Source organism: Pogoniulus pusillus, chromosome 6 (genome assembly GCF_015220805.1).
Source record: "Pogoniulus pusillus isolate bPogPus1 chromosome 6, bPogPus1.pri, whole genome shotgun sequence".
NCBI lineage: Eukaryota > Metazoa > Chordata > Aves > Piciformes > Lybiidae > Pogoniulus > Pogoniulus pusillus.
Genome location: NC_087269.1, coordinates 580,850 through 602,122, shown reverse-complemented (window position 1 = coordinate 602,122; position 21,273 = coordinate 580,850). Strand labels below are relative to the sequence as shown.

At 62.9% G+C, this 21,273-nt stretch overlaps 2 protein-coding genes and 1 long non-coding RNA gene across 5 annotated transcripts; 1 reads left to right on the top strand and 2 right to left on the bottom strand.

Moving 5' to 3' along the window:
- Positions 1–1,767: 1,767 nt before the first annotated feature.
- On the bottom strand, positions 1,768–7,347 carry LOC135175814 (folate receptor gamma-like). Its single transcript, XM_064144131.1, has 5 exons — positions 7,203–7,347; positions 5,924–6,078; positions 4,549–4,737; positions 3,656–3,791; positions 1,768–2,581 (listed from the first exon to the last, which is right to left on the bottom strand). The coding sequence occupies exons 2-5, from the start codon at positions 6,059–6,061 to the stop codon at positions 2,241–2,243; spliced, it is 804 nt and encodes a 267-aa protein (XP_064000201.1). The 5' UTR covers positions 6,062–6,078; positions 7,203–7,347; the 3' UTR covers positions 1,768–2,240.
- Positions 7,348–12,394: 5,047 nt separating this feature from the next.
- Positions 12,395–19,686, top strand: LOC135175820 (hemoglobin subunit epsilon-like). Of its 3 annotated transcripts, none has more exons than XM_064144144.1 (4): positions 12,395–12,412; positions 17,216–17,357; positions 17,912–18,134; positions 19,502–19,686. In XM_064144144.1, exons 2-4 carry the CDS (start codon positions 17,266–17,268, stop codon positions 19,628–19,630), a joined length of 444 nt encoding a protein of 147 aa, XP_064000214.1. In that variant the 5' UTR covers positions 12,395–12,412; positions 17,216–17,265; the 3' UTR covers positions 19,631–19,686. The 3 variants fall into 3 exon arrangements, with proteins under 3 accessions (XP_064000214.1, XP_064000213.1, XP_064000212.1); XM_064144143.1 differs by lacking the exon at positions 12,395–12,412 and adding an exon at positions 12,466–12,838; XM_064144142.1 differs by lacking the exon at positions 12,395–12,412 and adding an exon at positions 15,290–15,366.
- LOC135175822 (uncharacterized) lies at positions 15,241–19,564 on the bottom strand. Its single transcript, XR_010302474.1, has 3 exons — positions 19,481–19,564; positions 18,631–18,845; positions 15,241–15,326 (listed from the first exon to the last, which is right to left on the bottom strand). It is a non-coding gene; the product is annotated as an uncharacterized LOC135175822 (long non-coding RNA).
- Positions 19,687–21,273: the final 1,587 nt, after the last annotated feature.

Sequence of the window (21,273 nt, the reverse complement as noted above, 5' to 3'; positions counted from 1 at the left end):
AGAGGGATGGGCGCAGGGCACTGCATGGCACCAACCTGGCACCAGCACACAGACACACAGAGGTGAGGAGATGAAGACTCAGTGGGACAAGGACATGGGGACACAGGGACAGGAGGGCACAGAGATGGGCACACAGAGGGACAGGAGGGCACCACCTGCTCAGGGTCCCACAGCCCCAACTCCTTCCATGCCCCCTGAAGGTGCCTCCCACCCAACCCCTTCCATGCCCCCTGAAGGTGCCTCCCACCCAACCCCTTCCATGCCCCCTGAAGGTGCCTCCCACCCAACCCCTTCCATGCCCCCTGAAGGTGCCTCCCACCCAACCCCTTCCATGCCCCCTGAAGGTGCCTCCCACCCAACCCCTTCCATGCCCCCTGAAGGTGCCTCCCACCCAACCCCTTCCATGACCTCTGAAGGTGCCTCCCACCCAACCCCTTCCATGCCCCCTGAAGGTGCCTCCCACCCAACCCCTTCCATGCCCCCTGAAGGTGCCTCCCACCCAACCCCTTCCATGCCCCCTGAAGGTGCCTCCCACCCAACCCCTTCCATGCCCCTGAAGGTGCCTCCAACCCAACCCCTTCCACGACCTCAGAAGGTGCCTCCAACCCAATGCCCTCCATAATTCCATGACCTTGGAAGGTGTCTCCAACCCAAACCATAACCCTATGACCTCTGGAGCTGCCTCCAACCCCTTCCATGACATTGGGAGCTGCCTCCAACCCAACCCTTTCCACCATTCCATGACCTTGGAAGATGCCTTCCACCCAACCCTGATTCCATGCCCTCTGAAGGTGTCTCCAACCCAACCCTTTCCACCATTCCATGCCCTCTGAAGGTGCCTCCAACCCAACCCTTTCCACCATTCCATGACCTTGGAAGGTGCCTTCTACCCAACCCTTATTCCATGCCCTCTGAAGGTGTCCCCAACCCAACCCTTTCCACCATTCCATGACCTTGGAAGATGCTTCCAACCCATTCCTGCTTGGAAGAAACCCCCAAAGCCCAGAGGAGGCTCCTCTGGGCCTCCACCAAAGGACCATTTCTGGTCAAGGTTGGAGCTGGAAATGAGATTTGAGGCAGAAACTTGAGCCCAGCTCCAGAGCTGCCATCAGCAGCTCCAGCCCAGCCCATCAGCTCTGGCAACCTGAGACCTGATCCATAACCCTGCAGAGAGAGCAGGGCCTTAATTAATGACCTAATTAAGCCTCGGGGCTGGGGGGTGGAAGATCTCAGCCCCTGTGGTTGCTCTCCATGGGCACCTGCCCAGCCCCTGAAGGGCAGCAGGAGGAGATGGGTTGGAGGCTGAGGTGGAGCCTCCAGCCGGTGGGGGGAGGGGGCCCAGGGGTGGGGGAAGAAGCCAAATCGCTGCTAATTGGGTTTGGGTCATCAGGAAATGAGGGGGGGGGGGAGAAGATGCAGAGTCATGGGCAGGGAGGAGGAAGAGGAGGAGGAAGGGGAGGGTCAGGTCCCCAGCAGAGGAGAAAAAGGGGAAGGAGGTCCCCAGAAAAAGAAGGGGGGGGAAGGTCCCCATCAGAGGAGGGGAAAAGGGGGGGACACCACTCTCCCACTCCCAAACTAGGACCACCCCCACCAACATCCACCCTTCCACCCCCAAAAGACCACTGCCACCTCCAGGAGCCACTCCCCACCCCCCAACAATGAGGACCACCCCCTCCAGGAGCCATCCCTGGGGACCCCAACCCCACCTAGCCCAGCCCCGCCCTTGGAGGAGCTTTGCCTCCTCCATTGACCTCCACCAGGGCAGGGTTGGCTCAGAAGAGGATTTTATTGTCACCTGCACCCTTCGGGGCCTCAAAAGCTGCTGGGAGGGAGGGGGACACCCCCAAAAGGGGCAGCCATGGCCAGAAGGGGGAGGAGGAGACCCCCAAACGGGGGAGTCACAGGCAGGGAGGGAGACCTGAAGTGAGCCATGGCCAGAGGGGGGAAAGTCTAAAGGGGAACCACAGGGGGAAGGGAGGGGAGGGAGACCCCCAACAGAACGGGGGGGAGGGGGAAGGGAGGGACACCCCCAACAGAACGAGGAGGGGGAGAGGGAGGGGAGGGAGCCCCCAGCAGAGAAGGGAGGGAGAGAGACCCCAAACATAAGCCGTGGCCAGAGGAGGGAGGAAGAAGAGGAGCCCCGACTAGAGGGGGGGAAGGGGAGACCCCAAAGTGCTCAACCCGAGCCCAGCATCCCTTCAGGGGGAGCATCTCTGCCCCCCCAGACCCTCCCCCCGCTCTCAAAAGCTGCCCACGAGGCGCAGGAGCTGCCAGAGGAGCAGCCAAGGCTGCGGGAGGGCAGCGCTGGCACTGCCCGGCTGCGGCGGCTGCTCGTCCCCGCCGGGGGCAGGAGCTGCCCTCCCCCCGCTGCCCCTGCGCTGCCAGGCGTAGTACTTGGCCACCAGGGCGTTGGGGTTGCCCCGGGCAGGGTCGAACCAGAGCTGGATGCAGCGCCCGCTGCCCCTGCGGGCACGGCTGTAGCGGTACGAGTGGGACCAGATCTTCTCGCACAGGTCCTGCGGCCGCGGGAACACCACGCTGAAGGGTCTGCAGGTGGTGCCCCAGGGGCAGCGGTTGGTGCCTGGCACGGGGAAGGGCATCGTCAGCCGGGAGCACCGCACCCATAGGCTCACCTACAGCTGAATGCTTGTGGCACCCAAGCACCGCTCAGAGCTGGCAACTCCCCGCCCCAGGAGTGCCCACCCGGAGCTGGGCACAACCTAGAGCCAGGCATCCACAGCCAGGGGCACCAACCCAGAGCTGGGCACAACCCAGAACCGGGCACCCCTCCCTCACCAGGGGCAGCAACCCAGAGCCAGGCATCCCTAACCAGGGGCAGCAACCCAGAGCTGGGCACAACCCAGAGCCAGGCATCCCTAACCAGGGGCACCAACCCAGAGCTGGGCACAACCCAGAGCCAGGCACCCCTCCCTCACCAGGGGCAGCAACCCAGAGCCAGGCATCCCTAACCAGGGGCAGCAACCCAGAGCTGGGCACAACCCAGAGCCAGGCATCCCTAACCAGGGGCACCAACCCAGAGCCGGGCACAACCCAGAGCCAGGCATCCCTAACCAGGGGCACCAACCCAGAGCCAGGCATCCCTAACCAGGGGCACCAACCCAGAGCCAGGCATCCCTAACCAGGAGCACCCCAACCAAGGAATGGGCACCTCTGGGAGCCAGGCACCCCCAACCAGAGGCACTCCCAACCAGGGGCTGGGCACCACTTGGAGCCAGGCACCACTCCCCCCAGGATGCCAACTCAGAGCAGGACACCCTCCATGCCCAGAAGTGCCAACCCAGAGTCGGGCATCCTCTCACCCCCAACCAGAAGCACCCACTCAGAGCTAGGGCCCCCTCCCCCCTGCCAGAAGAGCCAACCTGGAGCTGGGCACTCCCGCCCCTTAGAAGCACCCACTTGGAGCCTGGCACCACCCCCACACAAAAGCACCCACCTGGAGCTGGGCACCCACCAGGGCCACAGCCACCAGCCCACTGCTCACCACCACTGCTGGGTGCTGGCTCTGGGGCATCTCACCCATGCCCTGGCACCCACCAGCTGCTGGGCTGGTGGCTTGGCCGCCCTGGCAGAGCCACCACCCTGGCAGCAGCCTCTCCAGGCAGGCTGAGGAGATGCCCCACGCTGTGCCACCTACCTGTGGCCCAGTTCCAGCCCTTGTGCCAGTCCTCCTTGCAGGTGACAAAGTCCTTGCAGTCCTCCCACCACTCGTGGCAGTCCTCCTGGCAGAGTGGCACATGGAGGATCCTCTCCCGGCGCCAGCTGCTGTCAGCCTGGCAAGCAACAGGGACCAGGACCCATGAGGAGCAAACTCCGACCTCCTTGGCCAAGAAGCCTCTCTTGGTGCCTTCCATGGGGGCACCATAGGGTGCCAGCCTGGTGGTGCTGGTGGGAAGGGAGCTCTGGAGCTCAGCCAGTCCTGGGGTACCCACAGCAGCTTTGCCCAGGGGCACTATGGCCAAGGGGGGTGGAAGCTCTGCACAGAAGGAGATGCCACAACTTCTGAGCAGCCTGTGCCAGGCCTCTCTGCCAGCTGGAGAGGAGCCAGGGGATGCCCAGGTGGGCAAGGAGGGCAGCAGGAGCAGGGCAGGGCTTGTGCCCCTGGGCAGGCCACAGCTGGTAGGCTGAGGGCAGGGCTGGGCACAGCAGTGCCAGGAGGAGCTCCTCCATGCCCCCTAGGGCCACCTTGCTGGCTCTTGGGCACCTCCTTGTGCCCCCCCAGCACCTTCTGCTGGCAGCTGCTCCCCAGTATCAGCTGTGCTGCTGCAGGAGCTTGTCCCTCCCCCCGGGGTCAGGATCCCCTCCCCCCTTTGCTCTCTCCTTGCCCTTCAGGAGCTTCCCCACCCCCAAACTCTCCCTCCCGACCCAGAGTCGTAGCTTAGACCTCAGAGCTCCTCAAGTTGCCAGCCCCTGGACCCATTCCCACGCAGGGAAAGCTCATCCCAGGTCTCCCACCTGGAGGACCAAGCTATAAATGGGGGGTCCTGGTGCCCCACATCACCCCGGGGGGGGGTCTCCCTCAGGTCCTACCTGGTCAATCCAGGGCCCCAGGTTGGGGGAGCACTCATAGAGGCAGGTGTCCTGGATGAAGTGGCGCTTGCACTTGGGGGGCATCACCCCACAGTGGTTCCAGTTGAAGTGGTAGAGGTTGGACTGGTCCTTGTGAGCCTCTGCAGTGGTGTTGGCAGTGCAGCAGGCATTGTCCTTCCACGGGGAGCACTGCAGCAGGGAGGGCAGGCAGGGACCGGCTCAGGGGGGGCACGCAGCAGGACACGGTGCTGTGGATGCCACCAGCCTAAGGTGGACCCTCGAGGGGCAAGGAGGTGGTTTGATCCCCCCCTCCCCCAGCAAACTCTTGGGGGGTCAAAAAGTTGAGGGCAGCAGGAGGAGGTCAGAGACCCCCCTGGGAGGGTGGAGAGGAGCAGTGGTTGGATGCTCTCACCCCGAGGGCAGGAGGCAGCCAGGACCAGCAGCAGGGATCCATTCCCACCCCCCCGGGAGCATCAGCCAGGACCAGCAGCAGGGATCCATTCCCACCCCCCCGGGAGCATCAGCCAGGACCAGCAGCAGGGATCCATTCCCACCCCCCCGGGAGCATCAGCCAGGACCAGCAGCAGGGATCCATTCCCACCCCCCCGGGAGCATCAGCCAGGACCAGCAGCAGGGATCCATTCCCACCCCCCCGGGAGCATCAGCCAGGACCAGCAGCAGGGATCCATTCCCACCCCCCCGGGAGCATCAGCCAGGACCAGCAGCAGGGATCCATTCCCACCCCCCCGGGAGCATCAGCCAGGACCAGCAGCAGGGATCCATTCCCACCCCCCCGGGAGCATCAGCCAGGACCAGCAGCAGGGATCCATTCCCACCCCCCCGGGAGCATCAGCCAGGACCAGCAGCAGGGATCCATTCCCGCTCCCACCCGCCCCGAGGCCAGGCTGGGATCCATCTCCTCCCTCGCGGGGTGGGAGAAGCCAGGAGGAGGAGACTATATGGGAGGGGGTCCCTGGGTGGGGGAAGCAAGAGAAGGAGATATGGAGAGGTCCTGAAAGGAGGACAGGAGGAGGAGGAAATATGGGGGGGGGGGGTGTCCCTCGAGGGGGGTGCCAGGAGATATGAGGGGGGGGTCGGGCCAGGAGGAGATGTGGGAGAGGTCCCGGGTGGGGGAGGGAGAGGGCCGGGCAGGAGGAGGAGATATGGGAGGAGGGTCCCCGATGGGGGGGTCCCGATGGCAGGCAGGAGATATGGAGGGGTCCCCCGACGGGAGGGGGGAGGAGGAGACCCAGGGAGGTCCCCGGTGGAGACCATCAAGAGGAGGGAGGGAGGGAAGGGGACCAAGAGGAGGGAGCAGGAGGAGCCATGGGGGAGAGGGACAGGACCCGCCCAGGCAGTGCCCCCAGAGCCCTACCTGGCGATGGAGCTCCCCCTCGGGGCCGGGCTGGGTTTTGTGGTGCTTGGCATCCATGCAGACGTTGAGCAGGGAGTCCCTGGTGGGCACTGCCAGGCTGGCAGCAGCCAGCACCAGCAGCAGCTGCAGCAGCGCCATGGGCAGGGCTGGAGGAGCTGTGGAGACAGCGCCAGGAGGGCAGGGAGCTGGGTGGGGGAGGTCTGGGGGAGGTCACAAGCAGGATGGGCAAGAGCTGAGGTTGGCCAAGCCCTTGCTGAGGTCTGGAGGTCACTTCCCAAAGCCCAGGTTGGAAGAGGATGGAGGTGGTTGGGCAGCAGCAGGAGCCAAATGTCTCCTGAGGACCTTCCCAGCCTCTGGAATGGGTTGGAAAGGACCTTCTGAGGTCATCTCCTCCAGGGACCATCTCAAAGCCTCCACCAAGCTGAGCAGGAAGGGTTCCAGGGATGGAGCAACCTCAGCCAGGGTCTCAACACCCTCATGGTGAGGTCCAGGAGAGCTTTCTTTGGTGGCATCCATGGTCTGATGGCACCCTGGGGGCACCAAAGCCCCCCTGGAGGGTGTTTCTGAGCAGGACCTCTGCTTGGAGGTCTCCTTAGCTGGAAGGGACCTTCTGAGGTCATCTACTTGTACATGGAAGCCTCTTCTTAGAGCTGGAGAGGACATCTCAACCTACAGCTGAGGTCTCCTTTGAAGGTCTCACCTGAGGAACCCTTCCCATGGTCACATCTCAACCTCTTCTGGCTGACAGGACCTCAGGAGGGGTCTACTCCCAAAGCCACAACCCCAAAACACCAACAAGAGCCTCCAAGCCCCCAACCCAACCACAAGTTCCTTCCTATCAACACCCACTGAGGTCCACCACAGCCACCCAGGAGCAGGAGAAGCTCTCCCCAGCCTCCAAACCACCCAAGCCAAGCTCCAAAAGCAGTTGAGGAGCTGGAGAGGACATCTCAGCCTACAGCTGAGGTCTCCCTCAAAGGTCCCACCTGAGGAACCCTTCCCATGGTCACAGCTCAGCCTCTTCTGGCCACCAAGAGGTGCTTTGGAGGTCCTATCAGCCAAGAGCAGCCCCTAAGCCCCCAACCTAACCATGAGCTCCTTCCTCCCAACACCCACTGAGGTCCACCACAGCCACCCAGGAGCAGGAGAAGCTCTCCCCAGCCTCCAAACCAAGCCCCCAAAGCAGCAGTTGAGGAGCTGGAGAGGACATCTCAACCTGAGGGCTGAGCAGAAGCCCCCCAAGGCCCACACCAAACCTCCCTCCAGAGATGTCCCTTACCAGGCCTCCAAAAAGAGCAGCTCCAGACCTTCTCCAGGACCTCAGGACCACTCCTGGAAGCAGTTTCCTGGGCTCAGCCTTATAAGGAGAAGCTTCTGGAGCAGGTGGAGCCACTTGAGAGCCCTTCCCTGGGGTCTCTAACGAGGTTGAACTTCTGCCAGCCTTGCAACCAGGTCCTCCACGAGCAGCACCTGGGGGTGGTCTCCTCCAGGGAGGTCTCTGGTTGGACATAGACCTTCAGGAGAAGTCCAGGTGAGGTCCAGAAGAGCTTTCTTTGGTGGCATCCATGCTCTGATAGCACACTGGGGGCACCAAAGCCCCTCTGGAGGTTGCTTCTGAACAGGATTCTGCTTGGAGGTGCCAAGGTCCAGACCTTCTCCTGCTCCCCCTCAGAGCCTTCTCCAGACCTGCTCCTGCTCACCCCCTAAAGCCTTGTCCAGACCTTCTCCTGCTCACCCCCCAAAGCCTTCTCCAGACCTTCTCCTGCTCACCCCCCAAAGCCTTCTCCAGACCTTCTCCTGCTCCCCCTCAGAGCCTTGTCCAGATCTGCTCCTGCTCACCCCCAAAGCCTTGTCCAGACCTGCTCCTGCTCACCCCCAAAGCCTTGTCCAGACCTTCTCCTGCTCACCCCCAAAGCCTTGTCCAGACCTTCTCCTGCTCACCCCCAAAGCCTTCTCCAGATCTGCTCCTGCTCACCCCCAAAGCCTTGTCCAGACCTGCTCTTGCTCACCCCCAAAGCCTTGTCCAGACCTTCTCCTGCTCCCCCTCCAGCCTTGTCCACCTCACATCTCTCCATCACTTCCAGCCCAACCTCAAAGCCAAGGAGAAGAACCTTGCTGAGGGATCTCTGCCCTCCCAGTTGGGTCTCTGGAGCTGCTGGGTGGTGGCACCACCCCTGGTGGGCACAGCTGGGCTGGGTCCTCAGGCACCACCCAGCCTGGCACTTGCCACCTGCTGGGGCTTTTGCTGCCCCTCAGGAGCACCTCCTGGGGAGGTTGGTCTCAGCTCTTGGGTGTCCCTCAAGTTGGGTTGTGCTGCTCAAGTGACTCAGCTCTGGGGTGAGGTCTTCTGCTGCTTGGCACAGCAGGGCCTGGAGGCATCAGCAGCACCTTGGCTGCCTCCCTCTGCTCCCAGGCAGCAATGGTTGAGGAGCAGGAGCCCAGGAGAGGACCTTGCTGGGCAGCTGTGGAGACCTTTGGGATGCTCTGGGGCTGGGCTGGAGAAGACCTCCATGGAGGTGGAGGCCAAGCATGGCCCCAGCCCTGCCCCAGCACCACCCACCCATGGCCTCAGCACCACAGCTCTGCCCCTTGCCAGCCCCTCCAGCCATGGCCACTGCACCACTGCCCTGGGCAGCCTGGCACAGGCCTGGGCAAGCCTCCAGGGGCACAAAGTGCTCCTCAGGCACAAGCTCCACCTGCCCTGGCACAGCCTGAGCCCATCTCCTCTGGGCACAGCCCTCAGCACAGAGCTTGGCCCCAGCTGGCTCCAGGCTCTGTGCCCTGCCCCAGCCCCTCCAGCGCCTCCTGCCACTGCTGTGCCCAGTCCTGCCCCCAGCCTGCCAGCTGTGGCCTCCCCAGTGCCCAGCCCAGGGGCACCATCCCTGCCCTGCTCCTGCTGCCCACACCACTGCTGCTCCCTGCCAGGCTGCTGCTGCCCTCCTTGCCCACCTGGGCACCCCCTGGCTCCTCTCCAGCTGCTGCCACCAACCCCTCCCCGTGGGCTACATGTTGGAGGAGTCATCCTCAGGTGGAGACTTCACCTCTGGGGTGAGGCCAGGCTGAGAGAGTTTGAGGTTGTCCAACCTGGAGGAGACTGCAGAGAGACCTTCTGGTGGCCTTGGGGGACTTCAAGGGGCTGAGAGGAAAGCTGGGGAAGGACTCAGAGCAGGGCCTGGAGGGGCAGGCCCAGGGGTGGGGCTGGGTGGGAATGGGATGGATTTGGACTAGATCTGGGGTCGAGGGTGGTGAGAACCTGGCCCAGGGAAGTAGAAGGCTCAGGAGCACCTCCCCAGCAGCTGCTGATGGAGACCCAGGGGAAGAAGAAGGCTCAGGAGCACCTCCCCAGCAGCTGCTGATGGAGACCCAGGGGAAGAAGAAGGCTCAGGAGCACCTCCCCAGTGGCTGCTGATGGAGACCCAGGGAGGAAGCATGGAATGGGTTGGAGGCAGCTTCCATGGTCATGGAGTGGGTTGGGTTGATCTGGGCTCCAGATCTTCTCTGTCCTCTCCAGGTCCTATCCATCCTGGCCTGGTTCTCTCCATCCTATCCAGGTCTCCTCTCCATCCTGGCCAGGTGCTCTCCATCCTGGCCATGTCCTCTCCATTCTGCACACATCAACAACCACATCCCACACCTCAGGTGCCCCTCCCTGTGCATCAGTTGGTGGTACCCAAATCCCCAAGAGGTCTCAAGCTGGATGACTTCTCTCACCCCCATTCTGCCTCCCAACCTGGCCCCAGGACCTGTACAGGCCCCCAAGGATGGACATCTCCCATGGCTGCCTCTCTGCTGTCCCACCCTGGTGGCACCTCTAAAGCCCCCTAAGGATGGACATCTCCCATGGCTGCCTCTCTGCTGTCCCACAGCTCAGCCCTGAGGAGCAGACATGGAGCTGAAGCTCCTCAAGCCTCCAACTCCAACCACAGCCACCTGCCTGTAAGGCACTGAGGTGAGGACCTTCTCATGGAGACTTTGCTCCTGGACTCCTGGAGGAGGAGGAGAAGAGGAGAAAGAGAAGGAAAAGAGGAGGAGGAAATGAGGAGACAAAGAAGAGAAGAAGAGAAGGGGAGGGGCAGAAGGAGAAGGGGAGAAGGAGAAGAAGAGGAGAAAAAGAGAAGAAGAAGAGGAGAAGGGGAGAGGAGAAGGAGGAGGGGAGGAGATGGAGAAGGAGAAGAGAAGAAGCAGAAGAAGAAGAGGAGAAGAAGCAGAAGGAGGAGCAGAAGGGGAGAAGGAGGAGAGGAGGAGAAGAGGAGGATATGGAGAAGGGGAGAAGGAGAAGAAGCAGAGGAGAGGCAGAAGGAGAGGCAGAAGGGGAGAAGGAGAAGAGGAGGAGAAGAAGGAGAAGGAGAAGAGGAGGAGAAGAAGGAGAAGGTGAAGAAGAGGAGGAGAGGAGAAGGGGAGAAGGAGGAGCAAAGGAGCAGCAACCTCCCCACGCAGCCCCTGCGCAGCAGGTTGCAGCGGGCGGGGAGCAACCTGCGCAGCCCGCACGGATTCGCTTCGTGGCCTCCAAAGAGCCCCCCCAAGGCGCAGCACCTCCTGGCGTGGAGCAGGAGCTGCCCACGCCGCCCGCGGGGGGCAGAGGCTGCAGCAGCTGGCACCGGCAGCGCCCAGCAGGGGGCAGGCTCCAGCCGCGCTCCGCAGCCCCCGCGGGGCACCTGGCAGGAGTGGGGCAGAGCTGCAAGGACCTTGGGTGCTGCGGGATGGGGGAGAGGCTGCCTGGGGCTCGCCCTGCTGGACCTGCCGGGCTGCCAGGACCACCGGGCCAGGAGCAGGCAACTCCCGGGTGGCATCTCCGGAGGGGGAGCAGCAGCTGGAGGGAGAAGCACACCTGCAGTGCTGCGTGGAAGTGGCTTCCAACCCAACCCATCCCATGGCTCCATCACCTTGGAAGGTGCCTTCAGCCCAACCCATCCCATGGCTCCATCGCCTTGGAAGGTGCCTTCAGCCCAACCCATCCCATGGCTCCATCATCTCTGAAGATGCCTTCAGCCCAAAGCCTTCCATGACTCTGGGGGGGTTGGTGGCAGCAGCTGGAGAGGAGCCAGGGGGTGCCCAGGTGGGCAAGGAGGGCAGCAGCAGCCTGGCATGGAGCAGCAGTGGTGTGGGCAGCAGGAGCAGGGCAGGGATGGTGCCCCTGGGCTGGGCACTGGGGAGGCCACAGCTGGCAGGCTGGGGGCAGGGCTGGGCACAGCAGTGGCAGGAGCAGCTGGAGGGGCTGGGGCAGGGCACAGAGCAGGGCAGCAGAGCTGGGCAAGGGTGTGGAGGAGCAGGAGAAGGCTGTGGAGAAGCTGTTTGTGCCCCTGGAGGCTTGCCCAGGCCTGTGCCAGGTTGCCCAGGGCAGTGGTGCAGTGGCCATGGCTGGAGGGGCTGGCAAGGGGCTGAGCTGTGGTGCTGAGGCCATGGGTGGTGGTGCTGGGGCAGGGCTGGGGCCGTGCTTGGCCTCCATCACCCCTCAGGCACAGGGGCACATATCCTCTGCTGCCACTTTGGCTGCCAGCACCTTGCTCCCTGCCTGCAGTTCTGCTTGCCTGGTGCTGAACCATGTCCCTCAGCACCACATCTGCTGCTCAGCATCCAACCACCCCCCGAGGAGCCTGCTCCATGTCCCTCAGCTCCACAGCTGCTGCTCAGCATCCAACCACCCCCTGAGGAGCCTGCTCCATGTCCCTCAGCACCACATCTGCTGCTCAGCATCCAACCACCCCCCAGGAGCCTGCTCCATGTCCCTCAGCACCACATCTGCTGCTCAGCATCCAACCACCCCCCAGGAGCCTGCTCCATGTCCCTCAGCTCCACATCTGCTGCTCAGCATCCAACCACCCCCCGAGGAGCCTGCTCCATGTCCCTCAGCTCCACAGCTGCTGCTCAGCATCCAACCACCCCCTGAGGAGCCTGCTCCATGTCCCTCAGCACCACATCTGCTGCTCAGCACCCAAGCCCCCCATGTGGATCCTGCTGTATGGGAGCTGAGGAAGACTTTGGTCCTCTGAGCACCTTCCTCTAGGAAGGAGGATGGAGAGGAGGAGCTGGGAGCTGTGGACTCCTGGGGGGTGGAGGAGGAAGCAGCAGCAGCAGCAGCAAACAAGTTCTGCTGAGCAAGAATTAACCTCCCCCACTCTCCCCCCCCCCCCCAAAGCCATGCTCCAGCTGAAGACCTTTATTTTTGCCTCGTCATGACTCTGACTCAGCAGAAAGTGCTGGGAGTCATCTCCTTGGCCCCGAGGCCTTATCTGTGCCCAGGCAGGCTCCTGTTTGCCTGCCTCAACTTATCTGCCCACCACAGCCCCCCCTGCTGCAGCTGAGCTGGCACAGCCCAGGGTGACTCAGCAGCTTTGCCCCCCTCCAAGGCACCTCCAAGGTGAGGGTGGCAGAGCCCAGAACCAGGCAGTGGGCAGAGGTGGTCCTCAGGTGGTGCCCACTGGGAGCCTCTCCTGTCTCACAGCAGTGGCACAGGGCTTGGACAGAGGCAACCTCTTGACCAGCTGGGAGGTGGCACCAAGGCTGAGTGCTGGGCTGGGGGCAGCTGAGGGGCAGGAAGCATCCCAAGGAGGGGGAGCAGGGCAGGCTCAGGAGGGGCAGCAAGGCTAAGGGTAGGGACAGCCTCTGGGGTCCAGCCAGGCTGGAGGAGATGGCAGCTGCAGGGCTGGGGTAGCTCTGGGGGCTCAGCACAGGCAGGGAGCTGCTGGGGCAGGGCCAGAGCAGGCCACAGCCATGCTGGCAGGGCTGGCAGCCCTCTGCTGGCAGGCCAGGCTGGCACAGCTGGGGGTGCCCAGCCCGGAGCAGGCTCCAGGGACACCTTGTGGGGGCCTGGCAGGGCTGGAAGGGGCCCAGGAGAGAGCTGGGCACAGAGGTTGGAGCAGGAGCTGCTGGGGCAGGCCAAGGGGGAGGCTTTGGAAGTCAACATGGAGAGGTTTGGTAGGTGAAGGGAGAAGTTCTTCAGTATAAGGCTGGGCAGAGCCTGTGCCAGGGCAGCCAGAGAGGTTGGCAGCTGCCCTCTGGCTGGCAGCAGCCCAGGGCAGGGGGTTTGGGCTGCAGGGGGTTGGAGTAGATGACCTTGGAAGGTGCCTTCAGCCCAACCCATGCCATGGCCTTAGAAGATGTCTCCAACACAGCCCAACTCAACCCCTTCTATGACCTCTGAAGCTGCCTTCAGCCCAACCCCTTCCATGACTCCATCACCTTGGAAGGTTCATTCAGCCCAACCCATCCCATGACCTCTGAGGTTGCCTCCAACCCATTCCATGACTCCATCACCTTGGAAGGTGCCTCCAACCCAACTCAACCCAACCTAACCCCTTCCATGGCCTCTGAGGATGGAAGGTGTCTCCAGCCCAAACCAGTCCTGATCTCAGGCTGGGTACAAGAATGGCTGTAGGTGGGGATGGAGGAGTAGGTGGAGGTGTGGATGAAGGGGTGAATGGAGGAGCAGGTGAAGGTGTGGATGGAGGAGTAGATGGAGGTGTGGATGAAGGAGTGGATGGAGGAGAAGGTGAAGGTGTGGAAGGAGGAGTAGGTGAAGGTGTGGAAGGAGGAGAAGGTGAAGGTGTGGAAGGAGGAGAAGGTGAAGGTGTGGAAGGAGGAGTAGGTGAAGGTGTGGAAGGAGGAGAAGGTGAAGGTGTGGAAGGAGGAGAAGGTGAAGGTGTGGAAGGAGGAGAAGGTGAAGGTGTGGAAGGAGGTGTGGATGAAGGAGTAGTTGGAGGTGTGGATGAAGGAGTAGGTGAAGGTGTGCATGGAGGTGTGGATGAAGGAGTAGATGGAGGTGTGGATGAAGGAGTAGGTGAAGGTGTGGATGGAGGTGGGCATGGAGGCATGAATGAAGGAGTAGGTGGAGGTGTGGATGGAGGAGAGGATGGAGGTGTGCATGGAGTTGAGGATGGAGAGTTGGATGGAGGTAGGGATGGAGGAGTGGATGGAGGTGCAGCTGCCCACGGAGCAGGAGGCAGCAGAACCAGACCCCCCCTCCCCATCCCCAGCCCTATTTCTCCTCACCCCACGGGCAGCAAAGCCCTTGTGGCAGCCTGGAGGGGGTGTGGAGGTGTGGGGCTTATCTCTGCTTGCAGCCAGGGCGGTGTGGAGCTAATCTGCTGCTGGGCTGCCAGGGCGTGGAGCCAGCACAGCCTGCCCAGGGCTGATACAGGTGGTGCTGAGGTCCCACCAAGCCCCTCAGCTGTTTGATAGTTGGGTGTGGGTCTGGGGTGCTGAGGCCTGGGGATGCTCCTGAAGCCTTCTCCTTCCCCATGGGCAACTTCTGCCCTGGAGGAGCTGCTCCAACGTGCTGGAGACTCAGGACACAGCTGGGGAGCCCCAGAAAGGTCTCTCAAGGCTGAGCCTGCTCTAGAGCTGGTGCAGACTTGGAGGCATCTCAAAGGCTGGCAGCAGAGCTGGGCACAGCAGTGGCAGGAGCAGCTGGAGGGGCTGGGGCAGGGCACAGAGCAGGGCAGCAGAGCTGGGCAAGGGTGTGGAGGAGCAGGAGGAGGCTGTGCAGGAGCTGTGAGGAGCAGCTGAGGGAGCTGGGGCAGGGCTGAGGCTGCAGCAGAGGAGGCTGAGGGCAGCCCTTGTGGGGCTCTGCAGCTCCCTGGCACCCCTGGCTGTGGCCAAGCAGTGCCCTGCTGCTGCCTCTGCTGCTCCTCAGCACCAGCCTCAGCCTTCTGCTGCCTGGCAGCAGCCTGGAGCCAGCTGGGGCCAAGCTCTGTGCTGAGGGCTGTGCCCAGAGGAGATGGGCTCAGGCTGCCCAGGGCAGTGGTGCAGTGGCCATGGCTGGAGGGGTTGGGAGCTGTGGTGCTGAGGCCATGGGTGGGTGGTGCTGAGGTCCATGTTTAGCCTCGATCACCCCTCCAAGATCATCTCCAACTGTGCTCCCAGGGCTCCAGGAGGCTCAGCTCACATCTCCTGCCCTGCCCTGGAGGTCCTCTGGGCACCTCTGTTGCCCTCAGCCCCCCCCAGCTGATGCCACTCAAGACCCCAATCTGACCCCCCCAGGAGACCTCTGGCAGCAGCATCAAAGCCTCAAGAGCCAAAGCCTCAAGACCAACCAAAGCCAACCAAGGCAGCAGGCAAAGCCCAGGGCAGGCTCCCAGGCCCTCTCCACACCTCCTGGGGGTGGGTGGGGGTGGGTGGGGGTGAGGCCTGAAGGCTACCAAGGGTTAAAGATGGCCTTTGAAAGCAGAGGTCCAGCCCCAGGGGCAAGGAGACCTCCACCTGCCCTGCAGCTCTGAGCTATTTTGGGCTGTTTGTTGGAGCAGGAGGAACAGCTCAGAACGTCCTTGGTGTTGCCATGGGAGATGAGCCCCAGGACAATGAGGTCCTCCTCCTCCTCCTCCTCCTCCTGCTGCTGCTGGGAGCATCCAGCTCTGCTCTGCAGCTCCTCCATGCTCTGTGGCCTCTCTCATCCTTCCTCTTCCTCCTGAAGAGAAACAAATCCCAAACTCACCTTGGCCAACCTGGTGAGGGCATGGGATGGGCTGGGTGGGAAGAGAGCTTGGAGGGGATGAAGGTCAAACATGGCCCCAGCCCTGCCCAGCACCACCCACCCATGGCCTCAGCACCACAGCTCTGCCCCTTGCCAGCCCCTCCAGCCATGGCCACTGCACCACTGCCCTGGGCAGCCTGGCACAGGCCTGGGCAAGCCTCCAGGGGCACAAAGTGCTCCTCAGGCACAAGCTCCACCTGCCCTGGCACAGCCTGAGCCCATCTCCTCTGGGCACAGCCCTCAGCACAGAGCTTGGCCCCAGCTGGCTCCAGGCTGCTGCCAGGCAGCAGAAGGCTGAGGCTGGTGCTGAGGCTGAGGTGCAGATCTTGAAGGGGGTCAAAGCTTGGTGCCAGGAGCTGAAGTTCCTCCTCTTGGTGGACCTCATCTGTGGTGGCTCTGTGGAGGGACCTGGAGCTGAGGTTCCTCCTCATGGACCTCATCTCTGAAGGTGCTCAGTGAGGACCTCCTGGAGGGGTTCAATGGAGACCTCCTGGAGGTGCTCAGTGGAGACCTCCTGGAGGTGCTCAGTGGAGATCTCCTGGAGGGGTTCAGTGGAGACCTCCTGGAGGTGCTCAGTGGAGACCTCCTGAAGGTGCTTAGTGGAGACCACCTGAAGTCCTTCATCCCTTGAGAGAGGAGGGAGGTAGACCATGATGAGGAGCTGGGGCTGGGGCTTGGCCACCACCATGAAGCTTTTATCTCCACCAGGCAGCTTCTGCTCCACATTTCCTTATCAGGGCCCAGCCTGATGCTGCTGCCAGGGCCCTGAGAGACCTTCTCTGGGTGGAACAATGACCCCTGGGCACCTGGGCTCTGCTGCAGGCCTGGAGGGCTCTCAGCTCGTGGAGGCTCCCAGCTGGTCGAGAGGTTGCCTCTGTTCAAGCCCTGTGCCACTGCTGTGAGACAGGAGAGGCTCCCAGTGGGCACCACCTGAGGACCACCTCTGCCCACTGCCTGGTTCTGGGCTCTGCCATCCTCACCTTGGAGGTGCCTTGGAGGGGGGCAAAGGGGATCCTGCCCCTCAAACTCTCCTCTTTGAGGTCCAAACCCTCCCTGCTCTGCTCTGCCCCAGCAGCTGCTGCTCCAAACTCTGTCCCCAGCTCTCTCCTGGGTCCCAACCATGTTGGGGGGATCCTGGGAAGGGTCTGAGAAGTTCCTAAGCCAGGCAGAGATCCTCAAAAAGGGATGAAGAACTCCAGGAGGTCTCCATTCAGCACCTTCAGGAGATCACAATTGAACCCCTCCAGGAGGTCTCCACTGAGCACCTTCAGGAGGTCTCCACTGAACCCCTCCAGGAGGTCTCCACTGAACCCCTCCAGGAGGTCTCCACTGAGCACCTTCAGGAGGTCATCATTGAACCCCTCCAAGAGGTCTCCACTGAACCCCTCCAGGAGGTCTCCATTGAACCCCCTCAGGAGGTCCCCACTGGAGCCCTCCTAAGCCAGAGGAGCATCCCTTGAGGCCCTGGCTGAGGGCTCCACACTTGGGCTGATGCTGGTGTGGAGGAGCCTCCCCCCCGGGGGGTGTCTGCTGGGGGGGGACACCCAAGGCTGTCCCCTGAAGCAGGAGGCCTCAAGGCAGGGATGGAGCAGGAGATAAGAAGCTGATTGTGTCCTGAGCCTGCCTGGCAAGGACCTTCTCTGGCCAGACCACACCTCTGCAGGCTGACCACTGCCTGCAGACACCAACCCCCCCCCGCTGCTGGGACCCCTGCCCACCTCGGCAGTGCCCCTGGGGCGCGGGGAGGAGCTGGCAGCAGAGGATAAAAAGCCTCCAGCCCCTGAGGGGCTGCAGCTCAGCTCCAGGCTTTGGGTCCCCCTCAGGCTCCTGAGCACAGCTCCAGCCCCCAGCACCCCCCAGCGCCGCCAGCACCATGGTGCATTGGACAGCAGAGGAGAAGCAGCTCATCAGCAGCGTCTGGGCCAAGGTCAACGTGGAGGAATGTGGTGCTGAGGCCCTGGCCAGGTGGGTGCCAAGCTGCTGGGGACCTCCTCAGCTCCAGCCCGGCCAGGGCTTGGCAGGAGCACTGCTTGGCAGCCCTGAGCAGGAGCGGCTGAGGGAGCTGGGGCAGGGCTGAGGCTGCAGCAGAGGAGGCTGAGGGCAGCCCTTGTGGGGCTCTGCAGCTCCCTGGCACCCCTGGCTGTGGCCAAGCAGTGCCCTGCTGCTGCCTCTGCTGCTCCTCAGCACCAGCCTCAGCCTTCTGCTGCCTGGCAGCAGCCTGGAGCCAGCTGGGGCCAAGCTCTGTGCTGAGGGCTGTGCCCAGAGGAGATGGGCTCAGGCTGTGCCAGGGCAGGTGGAGCTTGTGCCTGAGGAGCACTCTGTGCCCCTGGAGGCTTGCCCAGGCCTGTGCCAGGCTGCCCAGGGCAGTGGTGCAGTGGCCATGGCTGGAGGGGTTGGGAGCTGTGGTGCTGGGGCCGTGGGTGGGTGGTGCTGGGGCAGGGCTGGGGCCGTGCTTGGCCTCCATCACCTCCAAGACTTTGACCATCTCCATCTCCAACCACCTCTCCCCCTCCTTGCAGGCTGCTGATTGTCTACCCCTGGACCCAGAGGTTCTTCTCCTCCTTTGGCAACCTCTCCAGCCCCACTGCCATCCTTGGCAACCCCAAGGTGCGAGCCCATGGCAAGAAGGTGCTGACCTCCTTCGGGGAGGCCATCAAGAACCTGGACAACATCAAGGCCACCTACTCCAAGCTGTCTGAGCTGCACTGTGACAAGCTCCACGTGGACCCTGAGAACTTCAGGGTGAGTCCCTGCCTGGAGGCTCAGCCCTGGGGGGGTGCTCCTGGCACCACCAGCACCAGCTGGGCACCTACACCTCCTGGGCTCTTCCTGGGGCCTTATGATGGCACCAGAATTGCTTCCAGCTGAAGCTGAGCAAGAACTTCATGGCTTTGAGGGTGCCCAAAGCCTGGCCCAAGCTGCCCAGGGAGGTTGTGGAGTCCTCCTTTTGGGTGCTGGAGCGAGAAGAGTTTGGAGGAGTCTTTGGGGGGGCACTGCTGAGGGGAAAGGTCTCAGCTTGAGGAGAGCAGCAGGGAGGGGAAGGTGTTGGGAGGAGATCTGGTGGGGGAGAGAAGGAAGGAGCCCAGAGGAAGGTCCTGCATGAGCTGGAAGAGGCAGAAGGGTAGGGAGGGAGGTGCTGAGGGGACCTTTGGGGCCTCCAACAAGAGGAGAACCTTGGAGGCACTGTGAGAAGCTCCACGTGGAGCCCTGAGCTCCAGGGTGGGGGTTTGACCTCTACCTGCATCCTGAGGTGCATCTTGGTGCCTGGAGGGTTCCAGATGAGCAGCATCAATGCAGCAGACAAGAGAGGAGGTGGCTTGGGTGGAAGCTAGGGCAGAGGAGGAGGAGGTTTGGTCCTCTGGTGGCACCAAGGGGATGCCAAGCTTCAGGTTCTGAAGGGGTCAGGGCCAACGTCTAGGGAGAGGCTTCTGAGATCCTGGAGGTTCCTGCAGGCTTGGAGAGAAGTGGGAGGAGGAGGCTGAGGTGGTGGCTGGGGTTGAGGTTCCCTCCATCCTTTGTCCCTTAGATCTCATCCTCCCTGGCTCTGGGTCCCCTCCATCCTTTGTCCCTTAGATCTCACCCTCCCTGGCTCTGGGTCCCCTCCATCCCCTGCCCCTTGGCTCTCATCCTCCCTGGTTCTGGGTCCCCTCCATCCCCTGCCCCTTGGCTCTCATCCTCCCTGGTTCTGGGTCCCCTCCATCCCCTGCCTTTGGCTCTCATCCTCCCTGGCTCTGGGTCCCCTCCATCCCCTGCCTTTGGCTCTCATCCTCCCTGGTTCTGGGTCCCCTCCATCCCCTGCCTTTGGCTCTCATCCTCCCTGGCTCTGGGTCCCCTCCATCCCCTGCCCTTGGCTCTCATCCTCCCTGGCTCTGGGTTCCCTCCATCCCCTGCCCTTGGCTCTCATCCTCCCTGGCTCTAGGTTCCCTCCATCCCCTGCCCTTGGCTCTCATCCTCCCTGGCTCTGGGTTCCCTCCATCCCCTGCCCTTGGCTCTCATCCTCCAGCAGCCAGCAGAGCTCCCTGGGCTCCCACCCAACCCTTGGTCCCCCGGGGTCCTGTGCAGGGAGTTGTCCTCAGCACCACACTGACCTGGTTCCTTCCCCCCTCCAGATCCTGGGAGATATCCTCATCATCGTCCTGGCTGCTCACTTCCCCAAGGACTTTGGCCCTGCCAGCCAGGCCACCTGGCAGAAGCTGGTAGGGGTGGTGGCACATGCCCTGGCCCACAGGTACCACTGAAGCTCCTGGAGACACACAAGGGTCTGAAGCCCTCAATAAACCAAACATCTCCTCCACTCCTTGGTCTGCCTCTTTGTCCCATCACGAGCGGTGGGGTGGAGGGAAGGAGGGACCCTAACGTGGTCCTGCTTGGGCTTGAGGACCTCTGGAGGTCCCTTCCAGCCTCTAAGGGTTCTGGGCTTGTGTGACCAAAGGGCATGGAAGGGGCAAGAGGAGCTTCAAGCTGTTGGGTTGGTCCTGGACCTCCGTGCACGAAGTGCTGCTGGGGTTGGTCCTCAGGAGTAGAGCCTGGGACAGCCTTGGGGGTGGTGGCTCCTAAAGCAGTGCTGGGCACAGCCAGAGCCTCTGAGCTTCAGATGGCACCGTGGGGGTGCTCTGAGGGCAAGGAAGGGCAGCAGCAGCCTGGCATGGAGCAGTAAGCACTGATGAGCTTCAGCCTGCTCCTTTGGGCTGCATCCACCCTAGGGCTGGCAGAGCCATGTGGAAGGAGGAAGGCAGTGGGCAGGGAGAAGAGATGCTGAGCTCCATGTCCCCCCCAGCACTGCAGATGGGACCCCACCAGCTCCATGTCCCCCCCAGCACTGCAGATGGGACCCCACCAGCTCCATGTCCCCCCCAGCACTGCAGATGGGACCCCACCAGCTCCATGTCCCCCCCAGCACTGCAGATGGGACCCCACCAGCTCCATCTCTCTCCAGTGCAGCAGGGATGTGCAGGAGGAGAGAAGCAGCAGGCTGGGGCAGGGCACAGAGCTGGGCACAGAGCTGGGCACAGATGCCTGCTCTGCTGATAAGGCTCTACTCAAGCTTGGCAGAGGCCACAGCTGCAATCAGAGTGGCCAAGAAGCTCTGCTGCTGCTGGGATCCTCCCTCAGATGCCTCCTGCCAGCAGCTGCAGCAGCTTGGGTGACCTCCCAAGGGGACCGTGGTGCCCCTGGGTGCCTGGCAGAGGTACCCAACCCCTACCTGGCCACATCCTCCCCTTCAGGGAGCTGTAGAGAGCAACGAAGTCTGCCCTGAGCCTCCTCCCCTGCAGGCTGCACACCCCTCAGCTTCTCCTGCCAGCCCCCTTGCCAGCTTTGGTGCCCTCCTCTGGGCACCTTCAAGCACCTCAGCACTCTTCTTCAACGGAGGGGACCCCCCCACTGGGCACAGCCCTCAAGATGTGGCCTCAGCAGTGCCAGCACAGGGGCAGAAGGTCCCAGGTCCAGGTCAGGATGCCATTGGCCTTCTTGGGGCACACCTGGGCACACACTTCTGGGTCGTGCTCAGCTGCTGCCAAGCAGCACCCAGCCCAGGTGCCTCTGCCTGGCTGCTCTCCAGCCCCTCTGGCCACAGCCTGCAGCTGTTGTGGCCAAAGGGCAGCACCTGGCCACTTGGACTTGCTTCAGGCTCCTGGCACTGGACTGTGCCCACCTGTCCAGCTTGCCCAGGTCCCTCTTGCCCTCTGACAGCTCCAACCTTTGCTGCCAGCTTGGTGTCACCTGCAGATTTGGTGGTGCTGGGCTCAGGGCCCACTGCCAGCTCGCCCATGGAGACAGCTAACAGGGCTCTGCCCCTCCCAGACCCCCTTCTTGCCAAGTCCAAGCCACCAACTGGGCAGCAGCCACCTCAGGGCCACCAAACCCTCCTCTGAGGGCAGCA